General features: G+C 42.2%; 1 protein-coding gene across 4 annotated transcripts; it reads left to right on the forward strand.

Annotated features, from left to right (window-relative positions):
- Positions 1-59: 59 nt before the first annotated feature.
- On the forward strand, positions 60-21047 carry LOC100676556 (zinc finger protein with KRAB and SCAN domains 4-like). 4 transcript variants are annotated; one of them, XR_010321464.1, is made up of 8 exons: positions 125-524; positions 2482-2966; positions 4669-4816; positions 6895-6977; positions 9118-9241; positions 10217-11163; positions 16226-16354; positions 18088-21047. XR_010321464.1 is itself a non-coding variant. In XM_064282319.1 (7 exons), the coding sequence occupies exons 3-7, from the start codon at positions 2544-2546 to the stop codon at positions 11080-11082; spliced, it is 1644 nt and encodes a 547-aa protein (XP_064138389.1). In that variant the 5' UTR covers positions 60-116; positions 409-524; positions 2482-2543; the 3' UTR covers positions 11083-12837. The 4 variants fall into 4 exon arrangements, 3 of the variants coding, with proteins under 3 accessions (XP_064138389.1, XP_003421182.2, XP_023396012.2); XM_064282319.1 differs by lacking the exons at positions 16226-16354; positions 18088-21047 and adding an exon at positions 60-116 and having other exon boundaries at positions 409-524; positions 10217-12837; XM_003421134.4 differs by lacking the exons at positions 16226-16354; positions 18088-21047 and having other exon boundaries at positions 10217-12837.
- The last annotated feature ends 6640 nt before the right edge of the window (positions 21048-27687 follow it).

A 27687-nucleotide genomic window follows, 5' to 3' on the forward strand; every position in this document is an offset into this window, starting at 1 on the left:
GTGAGCTAGCAAACGACAGAGTGTCAGTCAGGGCCGTGGCTAGAGAGGCCCGGAAGCGGCCTCCGTGCCCCGCCCCGCGGGTGGTTTGCTAGTTTTGGACACTTTGTGAGTATGGGGTGAGTGAGGGACGCTGGTTGGGCACCCGCTTACTGGTGTGGATTTAGGTCTCCTCGCGTGGCTCTCCTCTGGCGATGCGTGCAGTTCTTTGGGTCCCTGGGTGGAGTTGTGTTTACGGTTAGGGGAAACCCCTCCTTGGGGAAACCCCTCCGTCACCAGCGCTCTGCAGCCGGGACCCTTCGGGAGGGACACCCCGGCGAGGGGCGTGGAGGAAGGGAGTGCGCTGTGTGGCCGGACGGGGTTGGGCCTGGGGTCCCCGCGGGGAGCCCACTGTGGGTGCCCCTTGTCCAGGGTCTTTTCTAGGAGTCTGGGTCAGTGCCTCACGGCGTTTGGAGACTGGGGATTCTTGGGTCACACTCACAGACAAGCCTTGAAAATGGGAGCCGTTAAATTTTGCTGGAGACAAGGTCAGTACCAAGGTCTTAAAATTACTATTGAAGTACTGGAAAAGAGCTCGAACTTTGGCGTCAGACCGCCTGGTTCGAATCCTGCCTCTGCCACTTATTGGCTGTGGGACTTTTGGCCAGTCCTTTAACCTCTCTATGCCTCATTTTACTGCTTTGTAAAATGGGGATAATGATTATGACCTAATTCACTGGGTTGTTGTGAGAATTAAATGAGTAAATATGTGCAAAGCCCTTAAAATAGTATCAGGCACAGAGTAAGCACCATTTAAAGATTTGCTATAATTATTTCTAATTGTGGAATATTATCTTTATCATGGTATCTGGCTTTTGCTGCTGTTCCTTGGAATTTTAGTGCCATTTGTCAGTTTTCTTTGTAAGGCGATCACCTATATTTTAGTAGGGAAAAATGAGATATTCTTAAGAAGAGCCTCTCCCAAAGCAAAAACCCAAACTGATTTGTGTTGTGTGTTGTGATGCTCAAATTCACAGTGGCATCCAGGCTTGAAGGTGCCTTTTCCTTGGCTTTTTTTGATTCAAGAAGAGCAAGAGAGGTTTTTAACAGTTAAGAACTAGGACCCCTGGTGTGAGCAAACATCTTGGGTCCTTCACAGTCTAGAGATCTGCCAGCTCTTTAGGGAAGAATTGGAAGCACTTAATAGACTGGAGACAATAATGAAGGCCTGAGCCATGGAGATGGCAGTGAGAATGGAGAAAAGGGAACAGATCTGAGAGACATTACAGAGGTAGAAGAGATTGGACCAGGTAATCCAATGTGACAACTGAATGAGAAGAAAAGGTCAAAGATGATTCCGAGGAAACATGGTGGGTGGGTGGCACTGCTGTTTCTAGAGAATGCCACACTGGGGAAGGAGTAGATTAGGAGGGAAGAAAACCAGCGTGGCTTTGAACATATTCAAAGTAGGCTAAGCCCTACTTCCAAGCTAAGTGTAAATTTCGTGGCAAGCCTCACAACAGAGACAGATGGAAGCCTCACCAGTATGTAACCAGGGTTGAGAAATTCAGTTCTATTTCTTCTGATCCATGTCCTGCCTCTTTTCTTTGTCCTTTCCCTAACGTTGGTGTCTTGACAGCAGGTAACTGGTTGCTTTCAGTTGTGACTGTTGGCAACCCCACATGGCTGTAATCTTACGTTAAGTAGATCATTTTTTTTCTGGGGGGCTGCTGGGTGGATTTGAACCACCCACTTTTCACTTAGTAGCTGAGAGCAAACCATTTGTGCCACTCAGAGACCTTCTTGACAGCAGATAAGGACCCAGTATTAGTTTTCTATTGCTGCACAACAGCTTGCCACAAATCTATCAGCTTAAAACAATACCCATTTATTATTTCCCAGTTCTGTAGGCCAGAAGTTCAGGCAGGCTCAGCTGAGTTCTCTGCTTGGGGTTCTCCGAGGCTGAAATCAAGGTGTTGGTAGGGCTGAGCTCTTACCTGGAGGCACTGGGAGGGATCTGCTTTACAAGCTCATCGGGACGTTGGTAGAATTCAGTTCTTTGCAGCCTGAGGATGCTAATTCATTGTATTCAGAGTCTTAGGGATTAAGGCAAGAAATCTTTGGGAGACATCTTAGAATTCAGCCATCCACAGACCATGGTTGTTAATGGGACAGCTCCAAGCCAATCACTGTGAAGGGCTTCCTAGAGAACACAGGAAGTGGCCTGGGTCTCTGCCAAAGGTCTCCTAGCCCAATCTCAACTTCTCTCCCAATTAGTTCAGGAGTAGGGAGGAAGGGGAGCGGCCAGCCCACCCCCAGGACATCCTTTTAGATGTTTACTATGGGATTCAGGACTGGGGTAGTGCGCAGGCTGAAGCTGCAGAGGCATTTGAACAAGGGGAGAAAATCTCTGCAGTTGCTCCCCAAGGGTGTTGCGGGCCACTGGGCATGGAGGGAGGGGACCCTTGCAGTTTCACTAGTTAATAGCGATTTCCTCCTTTTCAGGAATCTTCTGCAGAAATACAGCTCCCAGCTAGAGTGAGGCCCGAGTACCACCTTGGCCCAGGATGGCAAGAGAATCGAGGCAACGCGCAGCCCTGGACGCCCAGTCTACAGAGGACCAGACGAGACTCCTGACCGTGAAGGTGGAGAAGGAGGAAGCCTCCGCCTTAGCAGAAGAGACCTGTTTGCCCGGCAGTCCGGCACCGGGCCGCGAGCGCTCCCGCCAGCGCTTCCGGGGCTTCCGCTACCCAGAGGCTGCAGGGCCCCGCGAGGTGCTGGGCCGGCTCCGGGAGCTCTGCTGGCAGTGGCTGCAGCCTGAGATGCACAGCAAGGAACAGATCCTGGAGCTGCTGGTGCTGGAGCAGTTCCTGACCATCCTGCCGGGGGCGCTGCAGAGCTGGGTGCAGGAGCAGCATCCAGAGAGTGGGGAGGAGGTGGTGGTTCTGTTGGAGTATTTGGAGAGGCAGCTGGATGAGCCGAGGCAGCAGGTAGGGACAACTAGCTTAGTACCTGAGAGCTGTGTATTCTTTCTTCCTAAAATCTCAAGATTGGAGTGAGGGGCATTCCTTAAGATTCAGGGGTTCTGAATCTTTTTCTGTACCATGAACCTCTTTGGCAGTAAGGTTAAGTCCCTGGACCCCTTCTCAGAATAATATTTTTAAAGGCATAAAGGAAAATATAAAGGGCTACAAAGAAAATTAATTGTGCTGAAATACAGTTAGCAAAATATTAAATTTGTGATGCAGTTTTTTTTTATTAACACAGTAAAAAGATATAGGGCAGGTATAATGATTCTGGCAATTTCAAGGTGGTAATAAGCAAAATTACTTTGGAGATTATTTGCCTGGTTGTCATGTGATGTGAAAACATCTGCAGTTTCTATTGGTGACAAAGTCAGAGGTACAGCTCAGACTACCTTGGTTTGTTGCTTGCATTCATAATTGAAGGAAATGCTAAATTTCACTTAAAAAAACCAGTGCCATGGAGTCAATTCTGACTCATATTGACCCTATAGGACAGAGTAGAACTGCCCCATGGAGTTTCCAAGAAGCAGCTGGTGGATTTGAACTGCTGACGTTTTGGTTAGCAGACATAGCCCTTAACCACTACACCACCAGGGTTTCCAGATTTCACTTAGAGGTTAGTAAAATGAAAAATACATTTTTTCCTTCCTTTGTCATGGACCACTTGGGAAGGAGTCCATGGCCCACTGGTTAAGAACCCCTGGTAGAAATGGTTCATTTTTACCTGTATCTTCCTGCTTGTTGTAAGAGACTGTTTCCTCTTTGCATTTTCCTGTGTCCTTGTGCACATTCCTTCAGAGAATGAGACCAGAGTAAAGCCTTCTAATCCACGACCAGGAGTTCAAGGTTCTTGACTTGGACCTACTGCAGCTGAGCTGTGTAACAGTGAAGAGTCATTTCAAGTCTTTTAAGTTCAGGCTCTTCATTCTGTAGAAATTCTGAGCTGCATATGAATTAATGATCATGAAAGTGACTCAAAAACTGTAAATATATAACGTAATTTATAATTAAAAAAATAATATTTAATTATAATTAAATGTAATTATATAATGTAATTTAACACAGGAGGCCCTGCGTTGGACAGTTTCACATAAAACCAAAACCAAACCGATGGCGGTCAAGTTGATTCCAATTCATAGCAACTCAATAGGACAGAGTAGAAATGCCCCCTAAGGTTTCCAAGGAGTGGCTGGTGTATCTGAACTGCCGACCTTTTGGCTAGCAGCCAAACTCTTAACCGCTACACCACCAGGGCTTCCACAGTTTCACATACTGTGATCTTATATCAAGTCCCCCAAACCCTTTAAGTTAGAAACTTCTATTCTCATTTAGCACCATTTTCCAAAGGATTTTCATAAAAGCACAAATGTATATAATGATGGGGCGCAGAATAATTGTGAAAAGCATGGGCTCTGGAGTCATTTGGTCTGAGCTCCCAGTCTAGCATTGCCACTAACTAGCTGGGTGACCCTGGACAAACTTCTTAAACTCTGCTTTAGTTTCCCTATCAGTAAAATGGAGATCATAAAAGTTCCTACCTCCCTGGGTTGTTGTTCATGTTAGATGAGTTAATACTTGTAAAGCTCTGAGAAACAGTGCTAGGCACATAGAGAGCACTACAGAAGTGTTTGATGAATAAATGAAAATAAAAATTAATGACTTCTAGGTCCCAGGTGGTGACCGAGGGCAAGAACTGCTCTATTGCAAGATGGCACTGTTGACAGGAGCCCAGGGGTCACAAAGTAGCCAATTCCAGCCGATGAAGGCTCTGCTCAAGCATGAATCTTTGAGGTCCCAGCCCTTACAAGAAAGAGGTGAGGATTATCTTCTGGGCACTATGAATTCTACCGATTTCATCCAGTTTCCTGTCAGGGTCACCTAAAAGCTGGACCCATTGACAGTTACTTTATATGCCTATCACAGACTGACTTTTTTTTTTTTTTTTGAGAATGAGACTAAAAGGGCAATTTCAAACACAGTGATGGAAAGCCTTCCTAACCAAGCCTGGACATAGTAAATAAGATTTTACTAAAGTTTGGGCTTGGAAAGAATTGATTTTTTTAAGAACACAGTGTCTCCATTCATTTAACACATCTTTATGGAGGTCTCCTATGTGGTAGCCAGTATTGTTGGCACTGGGGATAAAGCTGTCAGTGAGACAGATCCTTGCTCCAATGGAACTTATGTTTAGGGGAGACAGCAACTAACAAATTAATAATACAATTTCAGATAGTGGTTAAGTGCTATGAAGAAAATAAGGCAGAATCTGTAAAGCCAGCCAGAATACTCCACAGATCGTAGAACTATTGCAAAGTGAAGTGTGTAAATCTCCTAAACCATAGGCCTGTTATTAGAACAGCATGAAAATCCCTTCACAAGAAAAAGCTGTAAGTTCCAAGGTGTCCAGTCATATGCCCTGAACATGTGTGCAGGTTCCCAAGACACACAACACTGGGACAGGCCAGCCAATGTGTATTCTTCAACTGACCAACTTGCTTTCTGCCCCTTGCAAAGTTTGTCTCCTGTGGGGAAACCAGAACTTCTTTACATTTCTCTCTCTTTTGAATCTGAGAAAGTTCTATACAAGCAGACTCCCGTTTCCTTTTTTCTGGGCCCAGCCTTGTCTGACTTCGTAGTTTTTCAAAACCAAAGAAGAAAGTACCCTAACCAAAACTGAACCAGTTGCCTTCAATTTGATTCCAACTCATGGCGACCCCATGTGTTGCAGAGTAGAACCTGCACTCTGTGGAGTTTTCATGACTGTGGCCTTTTGAAAGCAAATGGCCAGGCCTTTCTTCTGAGGCACCTCTGGGTGGATCTGAACTGCCATCCTTTCTGTTAGTAGCTGAGTGCCTATCCAGTTGTGCCACCCAGAGGCTTCTAGAAAACACCCTGTTGTTATGTGCCTTCAAGTCAATTCCAACTCCTAGTGACCCTATAGGACAGAGTGGAACTGCCCCATAGGATTTCCAAGGATGTTTTCTTTTATGGGAGCATATTGCCAGGTATTTTCTCCCAAAGAGTGGTTGTGAATTTGAAACACTGACCTTTTACTTAGCCGCTGAGTGCTTAACCATTGTGCCACCAGGGCTCCTTAGAAAGCACCCTAATAGCTACTGAAGACATTTTAAGCAAACATCTTATTTTATCCCCCTGTTGTTAGTTCCCCTCGAGTTGATTCCAACTTGTGGCAAACCCGTGTATGCAGAGTAGAGCTAGTTTTTGAGGCTGTGACCTTAAGGAAGTAAATCATTAGGCCTGTTTTCCAAGGCACCTCTGGGTGAGTTCGAACCGCCAACCTTTTGGCTAGTAGCCAAGCACTTAACCATTTGTGCCACCTAAGGACCCCTATCTCAGCAAAATTCAAGACTAAAGGATCTTCAAACAGAGGGCTCTGTTTTCTTTTTTCTAATTTTTATTGTGCTTTAAGTGAGAGTTTACAAATCGTGTCAGTCTCTCATACAAAAACTTATATACACCTTGCTATATGCTGCTAGTTGTTCTCCCCCTAGTGAAACAGCACACTTCTTCTCTCCACCCTCTATTTTCGTGTCCATTCAGCCAGCTTCAGACCCCTTCTGCCTTATCTCTCCTCCAGACGGGAGCTGCCCACATAGTCAGAGAGCTGTTTTTATTTTGTTTTGTTTTATGTTGCTTTCATTTCTCCATTCCTTCCAAGGATCCTGCCCATGGTTTGTCTCTCTGCAGGAGCACACCTGCTCTCTTCAGGCCCTAGAAGTAGAGCTGGTAGGGATCAGGCATTTTGGAAAGAAACACTCTGTATAAATTTGTTTGGCAGGAATTTATTAACCCAGTTTTCGAACTTGGATTCCACAGGGCGGGGAGGCTGAATGCCAGGATAGATCTCACCCATAGCTTCTTTCCTTCTTAGTTCTCTGGGTTCCTGGTCTTGCCCAGGGTGGAAGCTGCAAAGAAGACACAGTGGTAGCTGCCAGGCTCATCCCAGAGTCCCAGGTGAGCTAGAGTCTCCCGTCTCTCCCCCAGAACTTTTCACTACTGTTGGTCTTCTCACCAAGGTCCCTCCCCACTCCTCCTCAACCCCAATCCGAGATTGTAAAAATGGCACAGGGATGTCTGACCTCATCTAACGGGGAGAGAATCCTTATCATCAGCAGCCCCAGGCTGATCCCCATGAGGTAGAGGTCAGACACACCTCTCTTCTCCAATCTTTTTACCAATTCTGACACCAGCCGTCCCTCCCACGGCACTCTCTACTTCTCTCTTGGGTTTGATAATTCATTGCCACACAGAACTCACAGATCATACTCAACGGTTATGAGGTTTATTAGGGAAGTAACAGGTTATACCTCAGAACCAGGATCAACAGGCTACAACTCAGGATCAGGATCAGGAAGCCCGTAGGCAAAGTCTCCCTTCTTCAGTGCAGGACAGCTCTCTCCGCTCCTCTCCGTGCCCTGAGGACAGGCTCACTCAGCCCTCTGAGGAGAGGCTCCTCTCTTGGCCCTCAGTCCTTGGCCGCACTTGGGCCTGGCCTCTGCCCTGCTTGGGCAAGCCATACAAAGCTCTTTAGCTCTGCCAATAAGCTGCCAGATGCACCCTACTCTGCCAGTAAGCCTTGGCCCAAAGGCGCTTAGCTCTCTCTCGCTCCATGGATCCTCTGTGGGTTGGTGGGCCTTACTCTGCCAAATGCCTGGAGGCACCCCACTCCACCAGCAAGCCTCCTGCCTGAAGGAGCTCAGCTCCCTCACTCCGTGGTTCAGCACAGCCTTTGTAGCCACCTTGTTCTGTGGGCTGGGAAGCCCACCGCGCCATCTTGCGCCGGTCTCCTGGTTCTGCTGCTCTGTCTCTGCTGCCGCTTCTTGTAGTCTCATACTGTCTCCTGTGTTATAGCTCTCTGTCTCCTGGATCTAGGAGGTTCTCAGCACAAAGACCCTGGGTCCTAAGGATGTGCGCCTTTCCTAGCTCTTTTTTCTTGGCGGTAGTGAGGTCCCCACCTCTGCTCTGGGATTGGCTCTCTTTTTAAGCCTAGTGGGGTGGCAGAACTGACCAATCCCCTTGTTAGGGTTCCATATACCTTATTTGCATGGTCCCAACCCTGCAAAGGTTCCATACACCTTATTTGCATTATTAGCAGGCTATCAAATCCCCTTGGTGGGCCACAGGCACATTATTTGCATAGTCCCTCCCACTCATTACAAAACTATGAATGGCTAAAAGGGCCATATTAAGTAATTGACGGCACTGCATAGATCCACCTGTGATTCAAGTTTTCCCGTCTATCCCAAGTTTGCTTATTACTGCCTGTCTTCGTTTTGGTGCCCATGTAAGAGGTATTTCCTGTTTTACTAATAGCTTGGAGGGCTGTCTGTGCTTCCCAGATCTTTTCTACTCCGTCTCTTTGGTCAGCCCCTTCATCTGTGGGATTTTCTTCTTGAACCAAGGGCGATTTAGCAAATGTTAACTGAGGATTTTTATGTGAAGCTGGTCTTGTTTTATTCTGTAAAAGTTTTTCAAACTCTTTGTTTTTAAAAAAGTTTTTACGGTAGTCATGTTAGTGAGGGACATAAAGACATGGACTCTGCCCTCAAGGAGCTCACACTTGAAGGGACACAGAAGACCTGTCCTTTTGAGTCTGAAGTTATTTATGATACCACCTGAGCAATCTTTTCTTACCTGGATTTTCATTTCTCACCCAGTCTTGCTGGAAGATCTCAGTGTTTAAGGCACTTTAGTTCTCCAGTTTTTTCCCACCTCAGACTTAGATTTCATTGTATCTTAAAAACTATTAATGTAAATAAGCCCCCACCTCTACCATGCCAAAAAAGCACAACATAAATCTTTTGAAAGTTTTGGATCTGGTCCACTCCTTTTACTTTGTTGGCCTTTATTTTCCAACTATTTTCACTTTCTAGACTGTTGTCTAGATATTTATATGAAAATACTTATCCTAATCTGTTTAATGTGGTTTTTGATAAAAATGTTACTAAAGATAGGGTTAAGTAGGTATGGTTGGAGAGGCCTCGCTCTCTTATTAAGTGGGACGTTCATTCTTTGCATATGCCCCTCAGGCAGTGTCCAGCTTTGTGAGTGACCTTGGGCAAGGGGAACTAGGTGGGATTGCCTGTTGTTTCAGGGGTTGCTGAAAGTGGAAGATGTGGACCTGACCCTCTCCCCTGGGTGGCCACAGCTGGACTCATCTCAGGCAAACCTCTACAGAGACGAGAGGCAGGAGAACTGTGGCAGCCTCATCTCCCTGGGTAAGATGATGGGCACTCATTTCTCTTAAGCTTTCTTGGTGTTCTTTGTGTATTAGAACCTACTGGGCTATTAGATGCTTTGAAGCCCCATTATGTTTAGATTCAGAACTAACATTTCTGAAACCCAGCTACTAATCAGCTGTGTGACTAGTTCCTTAACCCTTCTGACCTTACCTTGTTCCTTGCCCTGGCACTTCTCTAGTCAGCTTAAGTGTGATATAGTAGATGCAGCCCCTTAGCACAGGCCTTACTCATAGTAAATGTTGACTTCCTTTCCTTCCCTTCTTAGGGCCTAAATGATGAGGAAGGCTGAGGGGTCTCTTCAGGAAATGGGCCATGAGACCATAGAGTGTAAGCACTAGAACGACCTTAGAGATGAGGGTGCAGAGGACAGAGGTTAGGTGACTTGTCTGAGTTCACATAGCTCATTGGTGGCACAGCAGGGGTTCCAACTCAGATCTCCCAACACCAAAACCAGTTCTGTTTTGCAGACCCTGCCATTTCCTGAGGCAAAGTAAAAAATGACTATCTTTTCATTGGTCAGTGACCAGTTCGAGTCATCACTTTTCCTGTTTCTTACAGAATGCTTCAGAAACCCTTTTACTTGCACTTTTTACTTTGGCCTTCTGCTCAGCCCTTTTAGTATCTAATCCTAGGGGTATGGCCCTGCCTTACTGTTCTTAGAGCTGAAAGCCTCTGCATGTATCCCCCCCACAGTTCTTCATCCTCACCACCCTCCTCCACTCCCTTCGCTCCCAGTTGTACCCTTCTTCCGATGCACCCATTCCCAGTCTCAGGTCTCCCTCCTCTCCAGCACTTCTGTTCTCCCCTGTATTCCTGTCTGTACACTCGCACTCAAGTCCCCCTCCTTGGCATATGCAGACCTCCGGAAGTCTTGCCTCCCTGATACGCATCACAGAGCTTTCCTCCCATGACAGGGCATTATTGACAGTCACCCGTCATTTGTTGTTTCAGGTGGTGAAATACAGACTAAGATCAGCAACTTGCCTCCTGAAGATGAAAATCTAGTACGAGAGCCTCGGGAGCTCCCATGCCACCTGGGTGAAGACATTGCCAAGATTCCTCCATGTGCAGAAGCTGGTGAACAGGAGGCCAGGGTACACAGAAAGCAGAAAAATGCCACAGGAAGTAGGCGGCACTACTGCCATGAATGTGGAAAGAGTTTTGCTCAGAGTTCAGGCCTGAGTAAACACAGGAGAATCCATACTGGGGAGAAACCCTATGAATGTGAGGAGTGTGGCAAGGCCTTCATTGGGAGCTCTGCCCTTGTCATTCATCAGCGTGTCCACACTGGTGAGAAGCCATATGAATGTGAAGAATGTGGCAAGGCTTTCAGTCATAGCTCGGATCTTATCAAACACCAGAGAACCCACACTGGGGAGAAGCCCTATGAGTGTGATGACTGCGGAAAGACCTTTAGCCAGAGTTGCAGCCTCCTTGAACATCACAGAATCCACACTGGGGAGAAGCCCTACCGGTGCGACATGTGTGGCAAAGCCTTTAGGCGGAGTTCACATCTGCTGAGACATCAGAGGATCCATGGTGGGGATAAAAACATGCAGGATTCTGAACTTGGAGACACCTGGGAAAGTCAGGGCAGAATGGAAAACCAGTGGGAAAATGCTGAGGCTCCCATATCTTATAAATGTAATGAGTGTGACAGAAGTTTCACTCGGAATAGAAGCCTCATTGAACATCAAAAAATTCATACTGGTGAGAAACCCTATCAGTGCAATGCATGTGGAAAAGGCTTCACCCGAACATCATACCTTGTTCAACATCAGAGAAGCCACGTTGGGAAAAGAATTCTATCACAGTGAGCCATGTAGTACATGCCAAAGGTGGTGCTCATTCCCCATGGGACCGAAGCCACCCTGGAGCTCCTCCTGACTCCAGAAATTGTAGGCTGGGGCTTTGTTTACCACTGAATATAATCAGGTGTTAGACAATATAGAGTCTGATTAGGAAGAATTATCTCCTATAAGGTGATGGGAAAAAAAAGAAAAACTTGTTTAATAGGAGGCTATGAGACTGGTATCTCAAAGAGGTAGGACCTAAAATAGTTTGTTTTAATCCGGTGAACTTAAATGGGCTTCCATACTAGCTGCTCACTCTTAGCCAGTACTTTGTTATATCCCCTGGGTGGATGACTGTGATTAAGCTGTTCCGACCATTTCATTCCACCTGTACCTATAATGAGGAAACCCTGGTGGTGTAATGGTTAGGGGCTGTGGCTACTAACCAAATCCACCAGGTGCTGCTTGGAAACTGGGACAGCACTACTCTGTCCTATAGAGTCGCTATGAGTCAGAATTGACTTGACGGCAGTGGGTTTGGTTTTGGTTTATAATGAAGGAATGGTGGCACAGTGGTTAAGCACTCAGCTGTTAACCAAAAGGTTGATGGTTCGAACCCGCCAGCCATTCCGTGAGAGAAAAATGTGGCAGTCTGCTTCCATAAAAGATTACAGCCTTGGAAGCCCTGTGGGGCAGTTCTGCTCTGTCCTGTAGGGTTGCTATGAGTCGGAATCAACTCAGTAGCAACTGGTTTGGTTTTTTGGTTTCTATACCTTGATGAATCCTCCAAAAGTTAGATTCATGAGGACTTATACTCCCCACTGTGCCTTGCACATAGGCGCTAATAAACCTTTGGTAAATGTATCAGAGAGATTACCTTCATAGATTTGAAAATCTGATGCTGTCTAGATTTCGGAGGAATTTCTCACTAAAGCCATTTGTGCTTGTATCTAATTCTTTGAAGTTCTAGGTTCTGGGTCAGTCTAGCCCCTGATGTAAATTCTGAGATGCTCAGCAGCTTGTTTCTCACTTTTTAGGCCTCTTTGGCCTAATCAGGTGCCCCTAAAGCTCCAGACACTACCCTTTCCTCTCCTCCCACTGTGTACAGACTACATCAAGGTTGTGTCCCCCAAGTGCAAACTTCCTTTGGATCAGTGAATTCACGCTAAATATTTATAACAAGTAGCACGTAAGGTTTCAAAACTGCCTTAGTAGTGTGTGACAGTGTTTATCTTCTATGTAATGATTCCTGCATCGCCTGTGTGGTGCTAGCTCCTCACTTATTCATGTGAGAACATTAGAAGTTCTTGTTACTGCCTCAGGCTAACTACTTTTCTCTAACACGCTTTTGTAGACCATCTTTTTTTCCTCATGGTAGTCAAAATTTCAGTCTTGTGAATTCAAGGGAGGAAACGTGATTGTTTAGTCAGCTCTATAAATAGCACTGTTTTTTTTTTTTTTATATAAGTAGTATTTATTATGTATGTATTTCAAATGGAGTTGCTGCTACAGAAGTCTTTCAGGATAGCTGCTTTCCTGCAAACTTTTTTGTTAGTGTATCACTTCTTATTTATAGAAGTATGCTTTTGTTTTTGCATCTAGAAACCAAGTGAGAAACCAGCAATCCCTTCCCATTTACAGTATCAGTCTAAGACTCTGGGATTTGGATGTAGCAAGGTTTCTTGCTCACCTTTCACAATTAGTGGTTTAGCCATTGTGATATATTCCTGCATGCTGTTTTTTTTTTTTTTTTTTTTTTTAGGAGTTGAGTCATCACCCAAAATTACTTGCAGATTTATCCATGCCCCTGTTTTTATGCCAATTGCCAAGACTTGGTACTTCAAGGTTTTCAGGATCTAGGACAATGAAAACTCTAGGGATCACAATGAAATATTGTCCCATCCGCAACCAATTATGGGTATAGCGCAGGGCTGAGCAGCATTTTTTTCCATTGTGCATGGAGTCACCATGATTTAGGGATGACTTGCTAACAACAACAGGGGAAAGAAATCTAACAAATCCTAATGTATTTTTACATGCACCACAGATGGCATCCCATACTTGATACATTTTTTATTCCAGGTGGTTTCTTGTATATATTATCTATTCCCATGGGCATGAAATGTGCAGTGTAACTATTAAATTTGTGTGTACATTGCTTAATCTGCTTTTGTAAAGCCTTCACCATATGATGTGCCCTTCAAAATCTAATATTTAGAAGCCCAGTGGCCTGACCATCCAGCAGGCTCCTTAATGAGGGCCCATGAGTCTATGTGCTTTAGTCAATGTCAGGCTCTGTACCAAATTGATGTTCAGCTTAACTGCACAGTCTCCAGTGCTTTAGGCAGTTTACTAACATAACAGTGGATGACTTCATAATGTGGATTTACCACTAATGTAATGTGGATTTTCCACATTAGAGATGGACTGTTCCATCAGTGAACCATGCTTCATTATCGGGTTATACCTGTTGCCCAGTCCTCCATAGGCCAGTGGTTTGGGTAAAGCAGCAGATGATTACATCTCTCTGCCTACCATCTCTTGTGCTGTTTGTTAAGGCCTCTGCATCCAGATTTGGTCCTCAAATAAATGTGCTGTCTCTATTTCATATGGGGACTTTTTTGTACTTGCTTACTTTTTGGGATTTTGGTTCAGAAAAGACCCTTTACAGGATGAGAAGTCATCACTTTTTCTTTGGTTTGATGATCTCTATTTATTAGCGTTCAATAACAGCAATGCAGTTGCATCTCAAAGGGCTGTACTCTTCAGAGTTGGAGGAAAGCCTTAAGTGGAAAAGCCCAGGGCCCACTGAATAATCAGGGGGTTTCACTGCCAAAGGCTACAACCAGCTGTTGATTAATTGATTAAAAACACCTGCAATTTCATGTTTTTGATAGAGGAGAAAGGCAGTGCTTATTGCACACTTAAATGAACTGCTTCCAGGGCCTCCATTCAAACGTAGCTGCATTTTTGGTGACTTGATTCACAAACTGTAGGAAAATTCTCAGGTTTGAAATGTGTTGTTTCCAGTACTAAAGATGCCAATGAGATGTGGGGCATCCTTCTTTGTCACTGTGTGTCACATAAAGTCAGTGATTCTCTGGAGTTGTTTGTGGGCCCAGGTCTCAGGCCTGATCTTTTTTTTTTTTAATCTGTCAAGGTATTTATTTGTGTAATGAAAAGCTTTTAAATTTCTCAAGTTCCAATGAATTATTGTAATTAAGGGTGCATTCATTAAAAAGTATCACTAATGAGAAATGTGGCATCCCTGGGTGGTACAAACTGTTAACATGCCCAGCTGCTAACCAAAAGGTTGAAGGTTTGAGTCCACCCAGAGGCCCTTGGAAGAAAGGCCTGCCAATGTATTCTGAAAAGCCAGCCATTAAAAACCCTGTGGAGCACAGTTCTATTCTGACACATATGAGGTTGCCATGAGTCAGTCAACTCGATGGCAGCTGGTTTTTAATGAGAAATGTGGGCAGAAAGAAAGAAGAACATATAAAATTCTAGCAAAGCAAGTGATACCAGGTTAGACTTGCTTAAGGCAAGAGTCTGGCCCACTTTCATGGTTAGAACACCCCTTGATTTCTGGGTCTAGCCAGGCCTAATCTTATTTCAGTTTGAGAAACCTAAGTAGGGAGTCTCTGGTTCCTGTATCCATGTTATCACACAAGATGTAATTGGGGGCTATGATTTTTCCTCCCAAAAGTCTCTTCCAGGGTAGGACTTCTGGTACTGTCAGTATGAGGAGGGTAGGAAAGTCTTCCTGTAGAAAACAATTAGGAAAATGACAAAAATAATAAAAACAAATATTTGAGATCTGTGGGAAATAAAGACAAATTTGAGAAGAGCTTTAATCCTGAAAGACTACTACTACATTGGGTAAGAACTGCAATTTTGTGGCCTCCTCCTAGTGTGGACTCAACTCAGTGACTCATTTCTGATGAAACAAAGTAGAAATAATGGTGTGGGACTTCAATTATTAGGTCATAAAAGGCACTGTGTTTTTCTGCTTGGCATCTCTCTCCCCCTTGAATTATTCGTTTTGGGAGAAGCAGCTGCCATGTCATAAACACATCCGCCTATGGAGGGGCCCACGTGGTGAGGAATTGACGCTTCTGGCTAACACCAAGTAAGGAACTGAAGCTTTCTGCCACCAACCACATGAGTGAGCTCGAACACAGGTCCTCCAGAATTAAACATTCAAATTATTACAGTTCCATCTGACATCTTGATTGAGAAACCTTTAGTGAGAACTACCTAGCTAACCTGGTCCTGGAGTTCTGGTCCTCAGAAACCATTGGGGATAATAAATGTTTGTTGTTTTAAACTGGTAAATTTGATATAATTTGTTATACAGCAATAGATGACTACTACAGACATTTGGTACCTGAAAATGTGATGCTGCCATAACAAAAACTTTAAAATGTGGAAATGGCTTTGGAACTAGTCAGTGGGCAGGAGCTGGAAGGGCTTTGATAAAAATATTAGTCAACACTGAAGAGTCTGGAGGAAACTATTTGTAAAAGCAAAATGTCTTTTGAGGAGGCTATCTGTAAGGGCTTAAAGTGAGGAAAACCTTACTGGAAACTGAAGGAAAGATGATTTTTGTTACATAGCGACAGAAAGTTAGCAACACTATTGCCTGCAGTAAAGTGGAAAGTAAAAAACGTGCCTAGTAAAGTGGATGACCTAAGAAGATTTCTAGGCAAAATGTTAAAGGTGCCACCAGTTTTTGCTGCTCAAAATAAATTGCTAAAGGAAGATTTATTAAACTAAAAGGTTCAGAATTCTGGCTTTAAAGATTCCCAGCCTCTCCAAATGGTGAATAATGCTAAAAATAAGAAATTACTTCCTAGCAAAGATCAAATCCAAGGCACTCTCAAGGAAGCAGTAGATGAAGCTGAGGGCAAGATACAAACTCCTTTGCCAAAACCTCAAGAAGATCAAGTTGGTGTCACAGAGTACAGTTTAATCAGACAACAGGCCTTCAAACGAGTTACGAGTGTGCCTCAGATTCTCTCAAACAATAAGCGTTCTAAGAAGTTTAAGGATGTTGATCCTTAGCAGTCTTAGCTGAAGCCTAAGGTACAGAAAGCCTTATCTCTAAGAAATTTGTGGGTGTGGATTTTGTCTAATGGAATGAATTCAACAAAGTTTTTCATAGATCAGCAGAAACATCACACATTTTGAATAAAAGGAACAGAGACGGTACTAAATGTGAAAAGCAGCCTATGGAGCCCTAAATTCTACTGGCAGGAAGCAGAATGAAAGAAGTATGCAACAACAAACACAGGTAAAAGGATGGATCACTCAGCATGTAGAACTAAGATTCCAGAGTATAGAGTCAAGAGCCATGGAGCATTATTCCCAGGCAGGGGTAGGGCTGGGTCCTAACCAAGGAATTTCGAACATTTGCCTGGATGGATTTTAGCATTGTTATGTGGCTCCTTTGTCCCCTCCCTTTTCCTGTTTTTAAATGTCCACAATGGTTATCCTATGCCTGTCCCACTGTGGTGTGTTGGGGCGCTGGGGGTGGGGGGTGGGGTGGGGTGGAGGGCAGGAGATAACTTGTTCTTTAGTTCACAGTACTTCAGATCATGGATAACTGTACTTGAAGCACTGTTGTTGTTGTTAGGTGTCATCGAGCTGGTTCTGACTCATAGCGACCCTATGCACAACAGAATGAAACACTGCCATGTCCTGCACCATCCTTACAATTGTTGCTATGCTTGAGCCCACTGTGTCAATCCATGTCGTTGAGGGTCTTTCCTCTTTTTCACTGACCCTCTACTTTATCAAGCATGATGTCCTTCTCAAGGGACTGATCCCTCCTGATAACATGTCCAAAGTATGTGAGGCAAAGTCTCACCATCCTTGCTTCTAAGGAGCATTCTGGTTGTACTTTAAGAAAGATTTGTTCGTTCTTTTGGCAGTCTATGGTATATTCAATATTCTTCACCAACACCGCAAGTCAAAGGTGTGAATTCTTCTTCAGTCTTCCTTTTTCATTGTCCAGCTTTCACATGCATAATGAGGCAATTGAAAACACCATGGCTTGGGTCAGGTGCACCTTAGTCCTCAAGGTGATATCTTTGCTTTTTTAACATGTTAAAGAGATCACTTGCAACCAGTTTGTCCAGTGCAGTGCCTCCTTTGATTTCTTGACTGCTTCTTCCATGAGCATTGAAGCAGTGTACCCAAATAAATATATTCCAGGAGCCTTATCACACTGGAACCTGGAGATGAGAATATCCATGAATCCCACAGATATACATAAGTGATTAAATAACTGGGGGAGGATATACAAATCTGTACAGAAAAATTCTAAATAATTTATGTAGATATTCTGCCCTCAAGGAATTGGAGCATAATTTCTTACCCCTTAAGTGTGGACTTCGCATAGTGGCTACTTCCAAAGAGTACAGTACTAGCGGGGGGAGGTGGGAAGGGGAGGGGGTAAAAAAGTAATTTCACAGTGGAGACACCTAGGAAAAGGAAACTACTTTAGTCAGGTGATCAAGGTTAACCTCAACAGCGATGAATCAAGTAGATATTATATACCCTTGATAGGTTGTTGAGATATCTCTGTGGACTTCCCAAAAACTCATATCCCCCATCTAACCATGAGAAAAACATCAAAATGAAATTGAGAAACATTCTACAATATATCTGACCAGTACTCCTTGAAATTATTAAAGGTCATCAAAAACAAGGAAAGTCTAAGAAACTGTCATAGCCAAGATGAGCCTAAGGAGACATAACAGCTAAATGTAATGTGATACCCTGGATGGGATCTTGGAACAACAACAACAAAAAAGACATTAGGGAAAGACTAATGAAATCTGAATAAAGTATTGTTTAGTTAATTACAATGTATCAGTATTGCTTCATTATCTGTGACAAATGTACTATAAGTAAGGTAAGATGTTAACAACATATAAATCTAAAATCATTCTAAAATTTATTTTAAAAGATATGCTCAGAAAAGGAATAGGGAGTACAAGGTAAAAATTACCTACGTTTTAGTTTTCCCAGGTGTTGCCATCAAGAGGGTAGAGAGACCGGTTATGTGAGAAGAGATGGAAACCTCAGAGATGGCACGAGGCTCCTGAGCTCTCCTCCAACGCCTCCTCCACCCAGGATCCTGGCCCCTGTGGAGTCCAGGGCTGTTGAAAGGAATCTTCATCGCCACATTGATGCCTAGACTCTGGGTCAGCTATCTCTGCCAGCCTTACCGCGCAAACCCCTCCACAGCTACTCAGACTTCAAGAGAGCAGAGCGCATGCGCCCCCATATGGCCACAGGGCTAAGGACGGAAGACCACAGATTCATTTCGCCTCCCCACGTGATTCCCCCTTTTGGTTTTCTCCATCATTTTTGTTTCCCACTTGGTCTATTACTATCCCAAAGAAGGAAATATGGCAAGTAAAGTACTGAAAATCTAAATATCTGAAAACTTCTTTAGGCTACTTTGCCACTTATATTTCATTTACAATTCTGTGTCGGAAATAATTTTCCTCCGAATCTGGAAGGCATTTCTTCAATGTCTTCCAGCTTTCAGAGACATTGCTTTTTGTTCCCTCTTTTTATTTTCAGGATCTCTTCTTTTCCATCCTCTTTTTGAAATTTCATTGTTATGTATCTTAGTGTGGATCTCTTTTCATCTAATAAGAATTTGATTGGGCATATTTAAACTATAAACTTTTATCTGTAATTTGTAAGACACTTATTTTAATTATTTTAAATCATTTCCAACTCTCAATTCTTTTTGAAACTTATGTTACGAGGTTGTGTTGGAATTGCTTGATTTACAGTATAAGATTCTTGTAGTTTTCTCTCGTTTGCCATCAATTTTCCATTTTGTACTGCTCTGTCAAAGTGTGACATGTTGTAATTCATCTATTTTTTTTCATTTCTATGATCATATTTTAATTTCCAAGACCTCTTCATTGTTTTCTGTTTGTATTTGACTGTATTTTTTTAATTTGTTATTGTTTCATAAATGTCACATATTTTCTTACATCATTTAGAAATTAGTGATAATAGTGACAGGAGACCTGTGAGGTCTCATGGTTATCTGCTTTCATAATATCATGAACTTTTCCCTCTCAGCACTTAGCTCAGTAGTGATTTTACATTTATCTTTGTAATTTTTTTTTTTAATAAATGCTGGTTATGTATTAAATTGTGTCCTCCAAAATTATGTATTGCCAATCCTAACCTCTGTGCCTGTGGTTATAATTGTAATTCCTAAAAGAGAAATTTGTGTCAATATGCAAGCACATTGAAATTGTCTTTATTACATTAATGAGACAGGATTAGTGTATGGTCTATCTTGAGTCAATCTCTTACAAATATAAAGAGAGCAGATTAGGAGGCAAGGCCAAGACGGCAGCGTAGACAGATGCTTCTGGTGATCCCTCTTACAACAAAGACCTGAAAAGACAAGTGAAACAATTTTACTTATGACAAGCTAGGAGCCCTGAACATCAAAGGCAAAGTTAGAAAATGGACTGAGCAGCAGGCAGAGGGAGAGACGGTTCAGAAGTGGAGAGTTGCCAGAGCTGAATCGTCAGAAACCCTCAGGCAGCATTCCTGAGACTGACTGCAAGGGGTTGGTGGTAGTGTTTGGCCAGAGTTTCCTCAGGGAGAAACTGGCAGCTGCACAGCCTAGTTGCACCTCCAGAACCAGAAAAGAATGGCACTCTTGGCAAAAGCTAAGTACTTGAGTATATTTTACTGTGGCCCCAGCCCCCAAGCCGGTTCCAGTGGCTGTTGATTTCCCTGGGCCTGAGATAGGCTCTGCTGAGTGCTCTGAGCCATTCTCCCAGCCTTGGAGAAGGGATAAATTCACAACTGCGGGAAAAGATAATCTGCCAGGTCCACTAAACTGTGGACCTGAGGACAGAAGCGGCTCCTGTCAGGCATAAAGGGTCCATGGACTTTGAATACCTCCCCCTCCCGCATGGACCTGTGTGGGCCTAGTTCAGGAGAATAAGCCCTTATTGGCAGACTGCAACTCTTTCAGCTGTATGGTAGCGAGGTGGGCATTTGAAATTTGACACTGCTCTGCCTATTAAACAGTGTCCTCGGCTACCCACATCAGGGGCCTAAGGAATGGTGTCTCCACTCAGGTCACCCAGCCACCTGTGACAGGGGTCCAAGGAAAACGGGTACCTCCCAGTCCTTACAACCAAAAGCATTGGGTGCCCATGGTCCATCTGCAGAACTGACCCACCTGTGTGTTCTAGGGAACAGGGACATACTTTCCTCATAGACACTCAGGGGACAGCTGTCAGCCCTCTGCTTTGTTCAGGGTGTGACCCTGCTGCAATCAGATACCTATGCCTACACCAATCACCCCTGCCCCTCTAAGACTGTAGGACAGAGCCTGTACCACACACTTGATGACCAACTACCTAGACACCTGAGCTAAATCCATACAAGAAAAGTGAATGGACTCCTAGGCTTATATACCTGATAACAGCTCTAGCCATCTGGTGACAGGACATTAGAGCTTCAAACGTGAAAATAATCAAGCTGGCCCACTCAAACAAGCTGTTTGAACATATCGAAACTAAACAAAGCAAGAAGCTAGGATACAGTAAGCAAACATAAATAATGCAATAACTTATAGATGGCTCGGAAACAATGGTCAATATCAAATCACAAAAAGCATGATTGCTTCAACAAGCTCTCAAAACAAAGAATCAAGGGATCTTCTGGATGAAGGTGCCTTCCTGGAATTACCAGATGCAGAATACAAAAGATTAACATACAGAATTCTTCAACATAGCAGGAAGGAGATCAGGCAATATGCAGAACAAGCCAAAGAACATGAAAAGCAGTTGAAGAAATTAAAAAGGTTATTCAAGAACATAAGGAAAAATTTAATAAGCTGCAAGAATCCATAGAGAGACAAAAATCCATAGAGAGACAGCAATCAGAAATTCAGAAGATTAACAATAAAATTATAGAATCAGACAACTCAATAGAAACTCAGAGGAGCAGAATCGAGCAAGTGGAAGGCAGAATTGGTGACCTTGAAGATAAAGCACTTGGCACCAATATATTTGAAGAAAAATCAGATAAAAGAATTAAAAAAAAAATGAAGAAAACATAAGAATCATGTGAGACTCTATCAAGAGAAATAAACTACGAATGATCAGAGTACCAGAACAGGGAGGGATAACAGAAAATACAGAGACAATTGTTGAAGATTTGTTGGCAGAAAACTGCCCTGAAATAGTAAACGATGAAAAGATATCTAAGATACTCATCAAACTCCACAGAAGGTAGATCTTAAAAGAAAGTCACCAAGACATATTATAATCAAACTTGCCAAAATCAAAGATAAAGAGAAAATTTTAAGAGCAGATGGGGGTAAATGAAAACACACCTACAATGGAAAGTCAATAAGAATAAGCTCAGACTACTCGGCAGAAACATGCAGGCGTGAAGGCAGTGGGGTGACTTATACAAAGCATTAAAGGAAAAAAATTGCCAACCAAGAATCATATATCCAGCAAAACTGTCTTTCAAATATGAAGGTGAAATTAGGACATTTCCAGATAAGCAGAAGTTTAGGGAATTTCTAAAAACCAAACAAAAACTATAAGAAATACTAAAGGAAGTTCTCTGGTTACAAAATCAATAATAACAGATATCAACCAAAGACTAGAACACAGGACAGAGCAAGCAGATGTCAACCCAGAGAGGGAAATCACAAAAAGAAATCAAGGGGAAAAAAAAAAAAAAACACCCAAAACAGGGAAACAGTGGTGTCATTATGTAAAAGAAGACAACATCAAAACAATAAAGAGAGACTAAGAACTGTAGTCATAGATCTTTCATACAGAGAGGAAGACAAGGTAACACAAAGAAATAAACTTTTGGTTTAATCTTAGAAAAACAGGGGTAAATATTAAGGTAACCACGAAGAAGATGAACAATCCTACTCACCAAAATAAAATACAAGAAAAAAATAGAGACTCAGCAGAAACAAAATCAACAACAACGAATAAAACGAAAAGACAATGTATAAAGATAAACTACTCAGCACAAAAAATTAAGTGGGAAAAAGAAACTGTCAACAACACACAAAAAAAGACATCAAAGTGATAGCACTAAATTCATAACTATCCATAATTATGCTGAATGTAAATGGACTAAATGCACCAATAAAGAGACAGAGAGTGGCAAAATGGATAAAAAATACACAATCTGTCTATATGCTGCTTTCAAGAGACACACTTTAGACTTAGAGACACAAACTAAAACTCAAAGGACGGAAATAAATATATGAAGCAAACAACAATCAAAAAAGAGCAAGAGTGGCAATATTAATTTCTGACAAAATAGACTTTAAAGTTAAATCCACCACAAAGGATAAGGAAGGACACTATATAGTGATTAAAGGGACAATATACCAGGAGGATATAACCATATTGAATACTTATGCACCCAATGACAGGGCTGCAAGGTACATAAAACAAACTCTAACAGCACTGAAAAGTGAGACAGACAGCTTCACAGGTATAGTAGGAGACTTCAACACACCATTTTTGGTGAAGGACAGGACATCCAGAAAGAAGCTTAATAGAGGCACAGAAGATCTAAATGCCACAATCAACCAACTTGACCTCATAGACATATACAGAACACTCCACCCAACAGAAGCCAAGTATACTTTCTTTTCTAGTGCACATGGAACATTCTCTAGAATAGACCATATATTAGGTTATAAAGCAAGCCTTAGCAGAATCCAAAATATTGAAATATTACAAAGCATATTCTCTGACCATAAGGCCATAAAAGTAGAAATCAATAACAGAAAAAGCAGGGAAAAGAAATCAAACACTTGGAAGCTGAACAATACCCTGCTGAAAAATGTCTGGGTTATAGAAGACAATAAGAATGGAATAAAGAAAATCATAGAATCCAATAAGAACGAAAACACTTCCTATCAGAACCTTTGGGACACAGCTAAAGCAGTGCTCAGACGTCAATTTATACCAATAAATGCACACATCCAAAAAGAAAAAAGGGCTAAAATCAAGGAATTATCCCTACAATTTGAACGAATAGAAAGAGAGCAACAAAAGAAACCCCCAGGCACCAGAAGAAAGAAAATAATAAAAATTAGAGCAGAATTAAATGAAATAGAAAACAGAAAAACAATTGTAAGGGTTAACAAGACTAAAAGCTGGTTCTTTGAAAAGATTCACAAAATTAATAAATCATTGGCCAAACTGACAAAAGAAAAACAGGAGAGGAAGCAAATAACCCACATAAGAAACAAGATGGGTGATATCACAACAGAGCCAACTGAAATTAAAAGAATCATGCCAGATTACTATGAAAAATTGTACTCTAACAAATCTGAAAACCTAGAAGAAATGGATGAATTTCTAGAAATGCACTACCTACCTAAACTAATACAAACAGAGGTAGAACAACTAAATAGATGAATAACAAAAGGTAATCAAAACACTCCCAACAAAAAAAAAAGCCCTGGCCGGGATGGCTTCACTGCAGAGTTCTACCAAACTTTCAGAGAAGAGTTAACACCACTACTACTAAAGGTATTTCAGAGCATAGAAAAGGAAGGAATACTCCAAGACTCATTCCACAAAGCCAGCATATCCCTGATACCAAAACCAGGTAAAGACACCACAAAAAAAGAAAATTATAGACCCATATCCCTCATGAACTTGGATGCAAAAACCCTCAACAAAATTCTAGCCAATAGAATTCAACAACATATCAAAAAAATAATTCACCATGACCAAGTGGGATTCATACCATGTATGCAGGGATGGTTCAACATTAGAAAAACAATTAATGGAATCCATCATATAAATAAAACAAAAGACAGGAACCACATGATCTTATCAATTGATGCAGAAAAGGGATTTGACAGAGCTCAACACCCATTCATAATAAAAACTCTCAGCAAAATAGGAATAGAAGGAAAATTCCTCAGCATAATAAAGGGCATTTACACAAAGCCAACAGCCAACATCATCCTAAATGGAGAGAGTCTGAAAGCATTCCCCCTGAGATCGGGAACCAGATCCTTCCTTTATCACTACTCTCATTCAACATTGTGCTGGAGATCCTAGCCAGAGCAATTAGGCTAGATAAAGAAATAAAGGGCATCTGGATTTTTTTAGATTGGTAAGGAAGAAGTAAAAGTGTCTCTATTTGCAGATGACATGATGTTATACACAAAAAACCCTAAAGAATCCTCAAGAAAACTACTGAAACTGGTAAAAGAGTTCAGCAGAGTATCAGGAGACAAGATAAACTTACAAAAATCAGTTGGATTCCTCTACGCCAACAAAAAGAATATCAAAGAGGAAGTCATCAAATCAATACCATTTACAGTAGCCCTCAAGAAGATAAAATACTTAGGAATAAATCTTACCAAAGATGTAAAAGACCTATACAAAGAAAACTACAAGACACTACTGCAAGAAACCAAAGGATACCTACGTAAGTGGAAAAACTACCTTGCTCATGGATAGGAAGACTCAACATTGTAAAAATGTTTTCTACCAAAAGCAATCTATAGACACAATGCAATTCTGATCCGAGTTCCAATGACATTTTTTAATGAGATGGAGAAAGAAATCACCAACTTCATACGGAAGGGAAAGAGGCCCTGGATAAGTAAAAAGCGTTACTGAAAAAGAAGAAAAAACTGGGAGGCCTCATTCTATCTGATTTAAGAACCTATTGCACTGCCACAGTAGTCAACGCAGCCTGGTAATGGTACAACAGATACACAGACCAGTGGAACAGAATTGAGAATCTAGACATAAATCCAACCACATACGAGCAGCTGATACTTGACAAAGGCCCAAAGTCAGTTAAATGGGGAAACGACAGTCTGTTTAACAAATGGTACTGGCGTAACTGGATATCCCATCTGCAAAAAAATGAAAGAAGACCCATGCCCCACACCATGCACAAAAACTAACTCAAAATGGGTCAAAGACCTAAATATAAAATCTAAAATTATAAAGATCATGGAACAAAAAATAAGGACAACGCTAGGAGCCCTAATACATGGCATAAACAGTATACAAAACATCACTAACAATGCGGAAGAAAAACTAGATAACTGGGAGCTCCTAAAAATCAAATACCTATACCCATCCAAAGACTTCACCAAAAGAGTAAAAAGACTACCTACAGACTGGGAAAAACTTTTTAGCTATGACATTTCCAATCAGCACCTGATCTGTAAAATCTACATGATACTGCAAAAACTCAACTACAAAAAGACACATAACCCAATTAAAAAATGGGCAAAAGATGTGAACAGACACTTCACTAAAGAAGACATTCAGGTAGCTAACAGACACATGAGGAAATGCTGACTATCATTAGCCATTAGAGAAATGCAAATCAAAACTACAACGAGATTCCATCTCACTCCAACAAGGCTGGCACTAATCCAAAAAACACAAAATAATCAATGTTGGAGAGATTGTGGAGAGACTGGAACACTTACACATTACTGGTGGGAATGTAAAATGGTACAACCACTTTGGAAATTGATTTGGCACTTTCTTAAAAAACTAGAAATAGAACTACCATATGATCCAGGAATTCCACTCCTTGGAATATATCCTAGAGAAATAAGAGCCTTTACATGAACAGATATATGCACACCCATGTTCACTGAAGTACTATGTACAATAGCAATAAGATGGAAACAACCAAGGTGCCCATCGACCGATGAATGGATAAACTATGGTATATTCACACAATGGAATACTACGCATCGATAAAGTACAATGATGAATCTGTGAAAGATTCCATAACATGGAGGAATCTGGAAGGCATTATGCTGAATGAATTTAGTCAGTTGCAAAAGGACAAATAATGTATGAGACCTCTATTATAAGAACTCGAAAAATAGTTTAAACAGAGAAGAAAATATTCTTTGATGGTTATGAGAGTGGGGAGAGAGAGGGGTATTTACTAATTAGATAGCAGACAAGAACTATTTTAGACAACACACAATACAGGAGAGGTCAGCACAACTGAACTAAACCAAAAGGAAAGATGTTTCCTGAGTAAACTGAACGCTTTGAAGGTCAGTGTAGCAGGGGCGGGGGTTTGGGGACCATGGTTTCAGGGGACATGTAATTCAATTGGTGTGATAAAATCTATTAAGAAAACATTTTGCCTCCCACTTTGGAGAGTGGCGTCTGGGGTCTTAAATGCTAGCAAGCGGCCATCTAACATGCATCAATTGGTCTCAACCCACCTGGAGCAAAGGAAAATGAAGAACACCAAAGACACAAGACAATTATGAGCCCAAGAGACGGAAAGGGTCACGTAAACCAGAGACTACAACAGCCGGAGACTGGAAGAACTAGATGGTGCCCGGCTACAACGTATGACTGCCCTGACAGGGAACACAACAAGGAACCCCTGAGGAAGCAGGAGAGCAGTGGAATGCAGACCCCAAATTCTCATAAAAAGACCAGACTTAATGGTCTGACTGAGGACTAGAAGGACCCTAGAGATCATGGTCCCCAGACCTTCTGTTAGCCCAAGACAGGAACCATTCCCAAAGCTAACTCTTCAGACAGGGATTAGACTGGACTATGGGATAGAAAAAGATACTGGTGAGGAGTGAGCTTCTTGGATTAAGTAGACATATGAGACTATGGGGGTAGCTCCTGTCTGGAGCAGAGATGAGAGGGCAGAAGTGGTCAGAAGCTGGCCAAATGGACACCAAAATAGAGAGTGGAGAGATGATTGTGCTTCTCATTAGGGTGAGAGCAACTAGGGGTTTATAGCAAGGTGTATATAAGTTTTTGTATGGGAGACTGACTTGAATTGTAAACTCTCACTTAAAGTGCGCACACACACACACACACACACGAAGCAGATTAGGACAAGGAAACAAGCAGAGATGGGAGAAGATTGATGCCAAGGCACATGGAGATCTCCAAGGAACCAGGAAGCAGAAGCTGAAGAGACAAGGACCTTCCTCCAGAGCCAACACAGGGAGAAAACCTTCCCCTAGACCCAGCACTCTGGATTTGGACTTGTAGCCTCCTAAACTGTGGGAAAATATATATTTTTTTGGTTAAAGCCACCCACTTGTGGTATTTCTGTTATAGCAACACTAGATGGCCAAGACAATGCCTATCTGCCTCATATACGCAAGTCATCCTGCTTATCTGGGAATAGGGAATTGATGGAAGATGAGTTAACAAGGCCTCTAAGAGAAAATGCCCTGGGTTCAATTTCAGCTCCACCACCTCCTTAACCACTCTGAGTCTCCCTCTCCCTATCTGTAAAACTGAATAACATATAGGCTACCTTATGACTTTTACAGAGGATTAATTTGACGAATGCAATACGTCGTTTGATTTCTTGACTGCTGCTTCCTTGTAAAAAAAAAAAAATTTTTTTTTTTTTGTAGATCCAAGTAAAATGAAATCCTTGACAACTTCAGTATTTTCTCTGTTTATCACGATGTTGCTTATTGGTCCTGTTTTGAGGATTTTTGTTTTATGTTGAGGTATAATAAAAAAAAAATTTTTTTTCTTTTTTATAATCCATATTGAAGGCTGTAGTCTTTGATCTTCCAAAAAT

This window comes from Loxodonta africana, chromosome 1 (assembly GCF_030014295.1).
Source record: "Loxodonta africana isolate mLoxAfr1 chromosome 1, mLoxAfr1.hap2, whole genome shotgun sequence".
NCBI classification, from domain to species: Eukaryota; Metazoa; Chordata; class Mammalia; order Proboscidea; family Elephantidae; genus Loxodonta; species Loxodonta africana.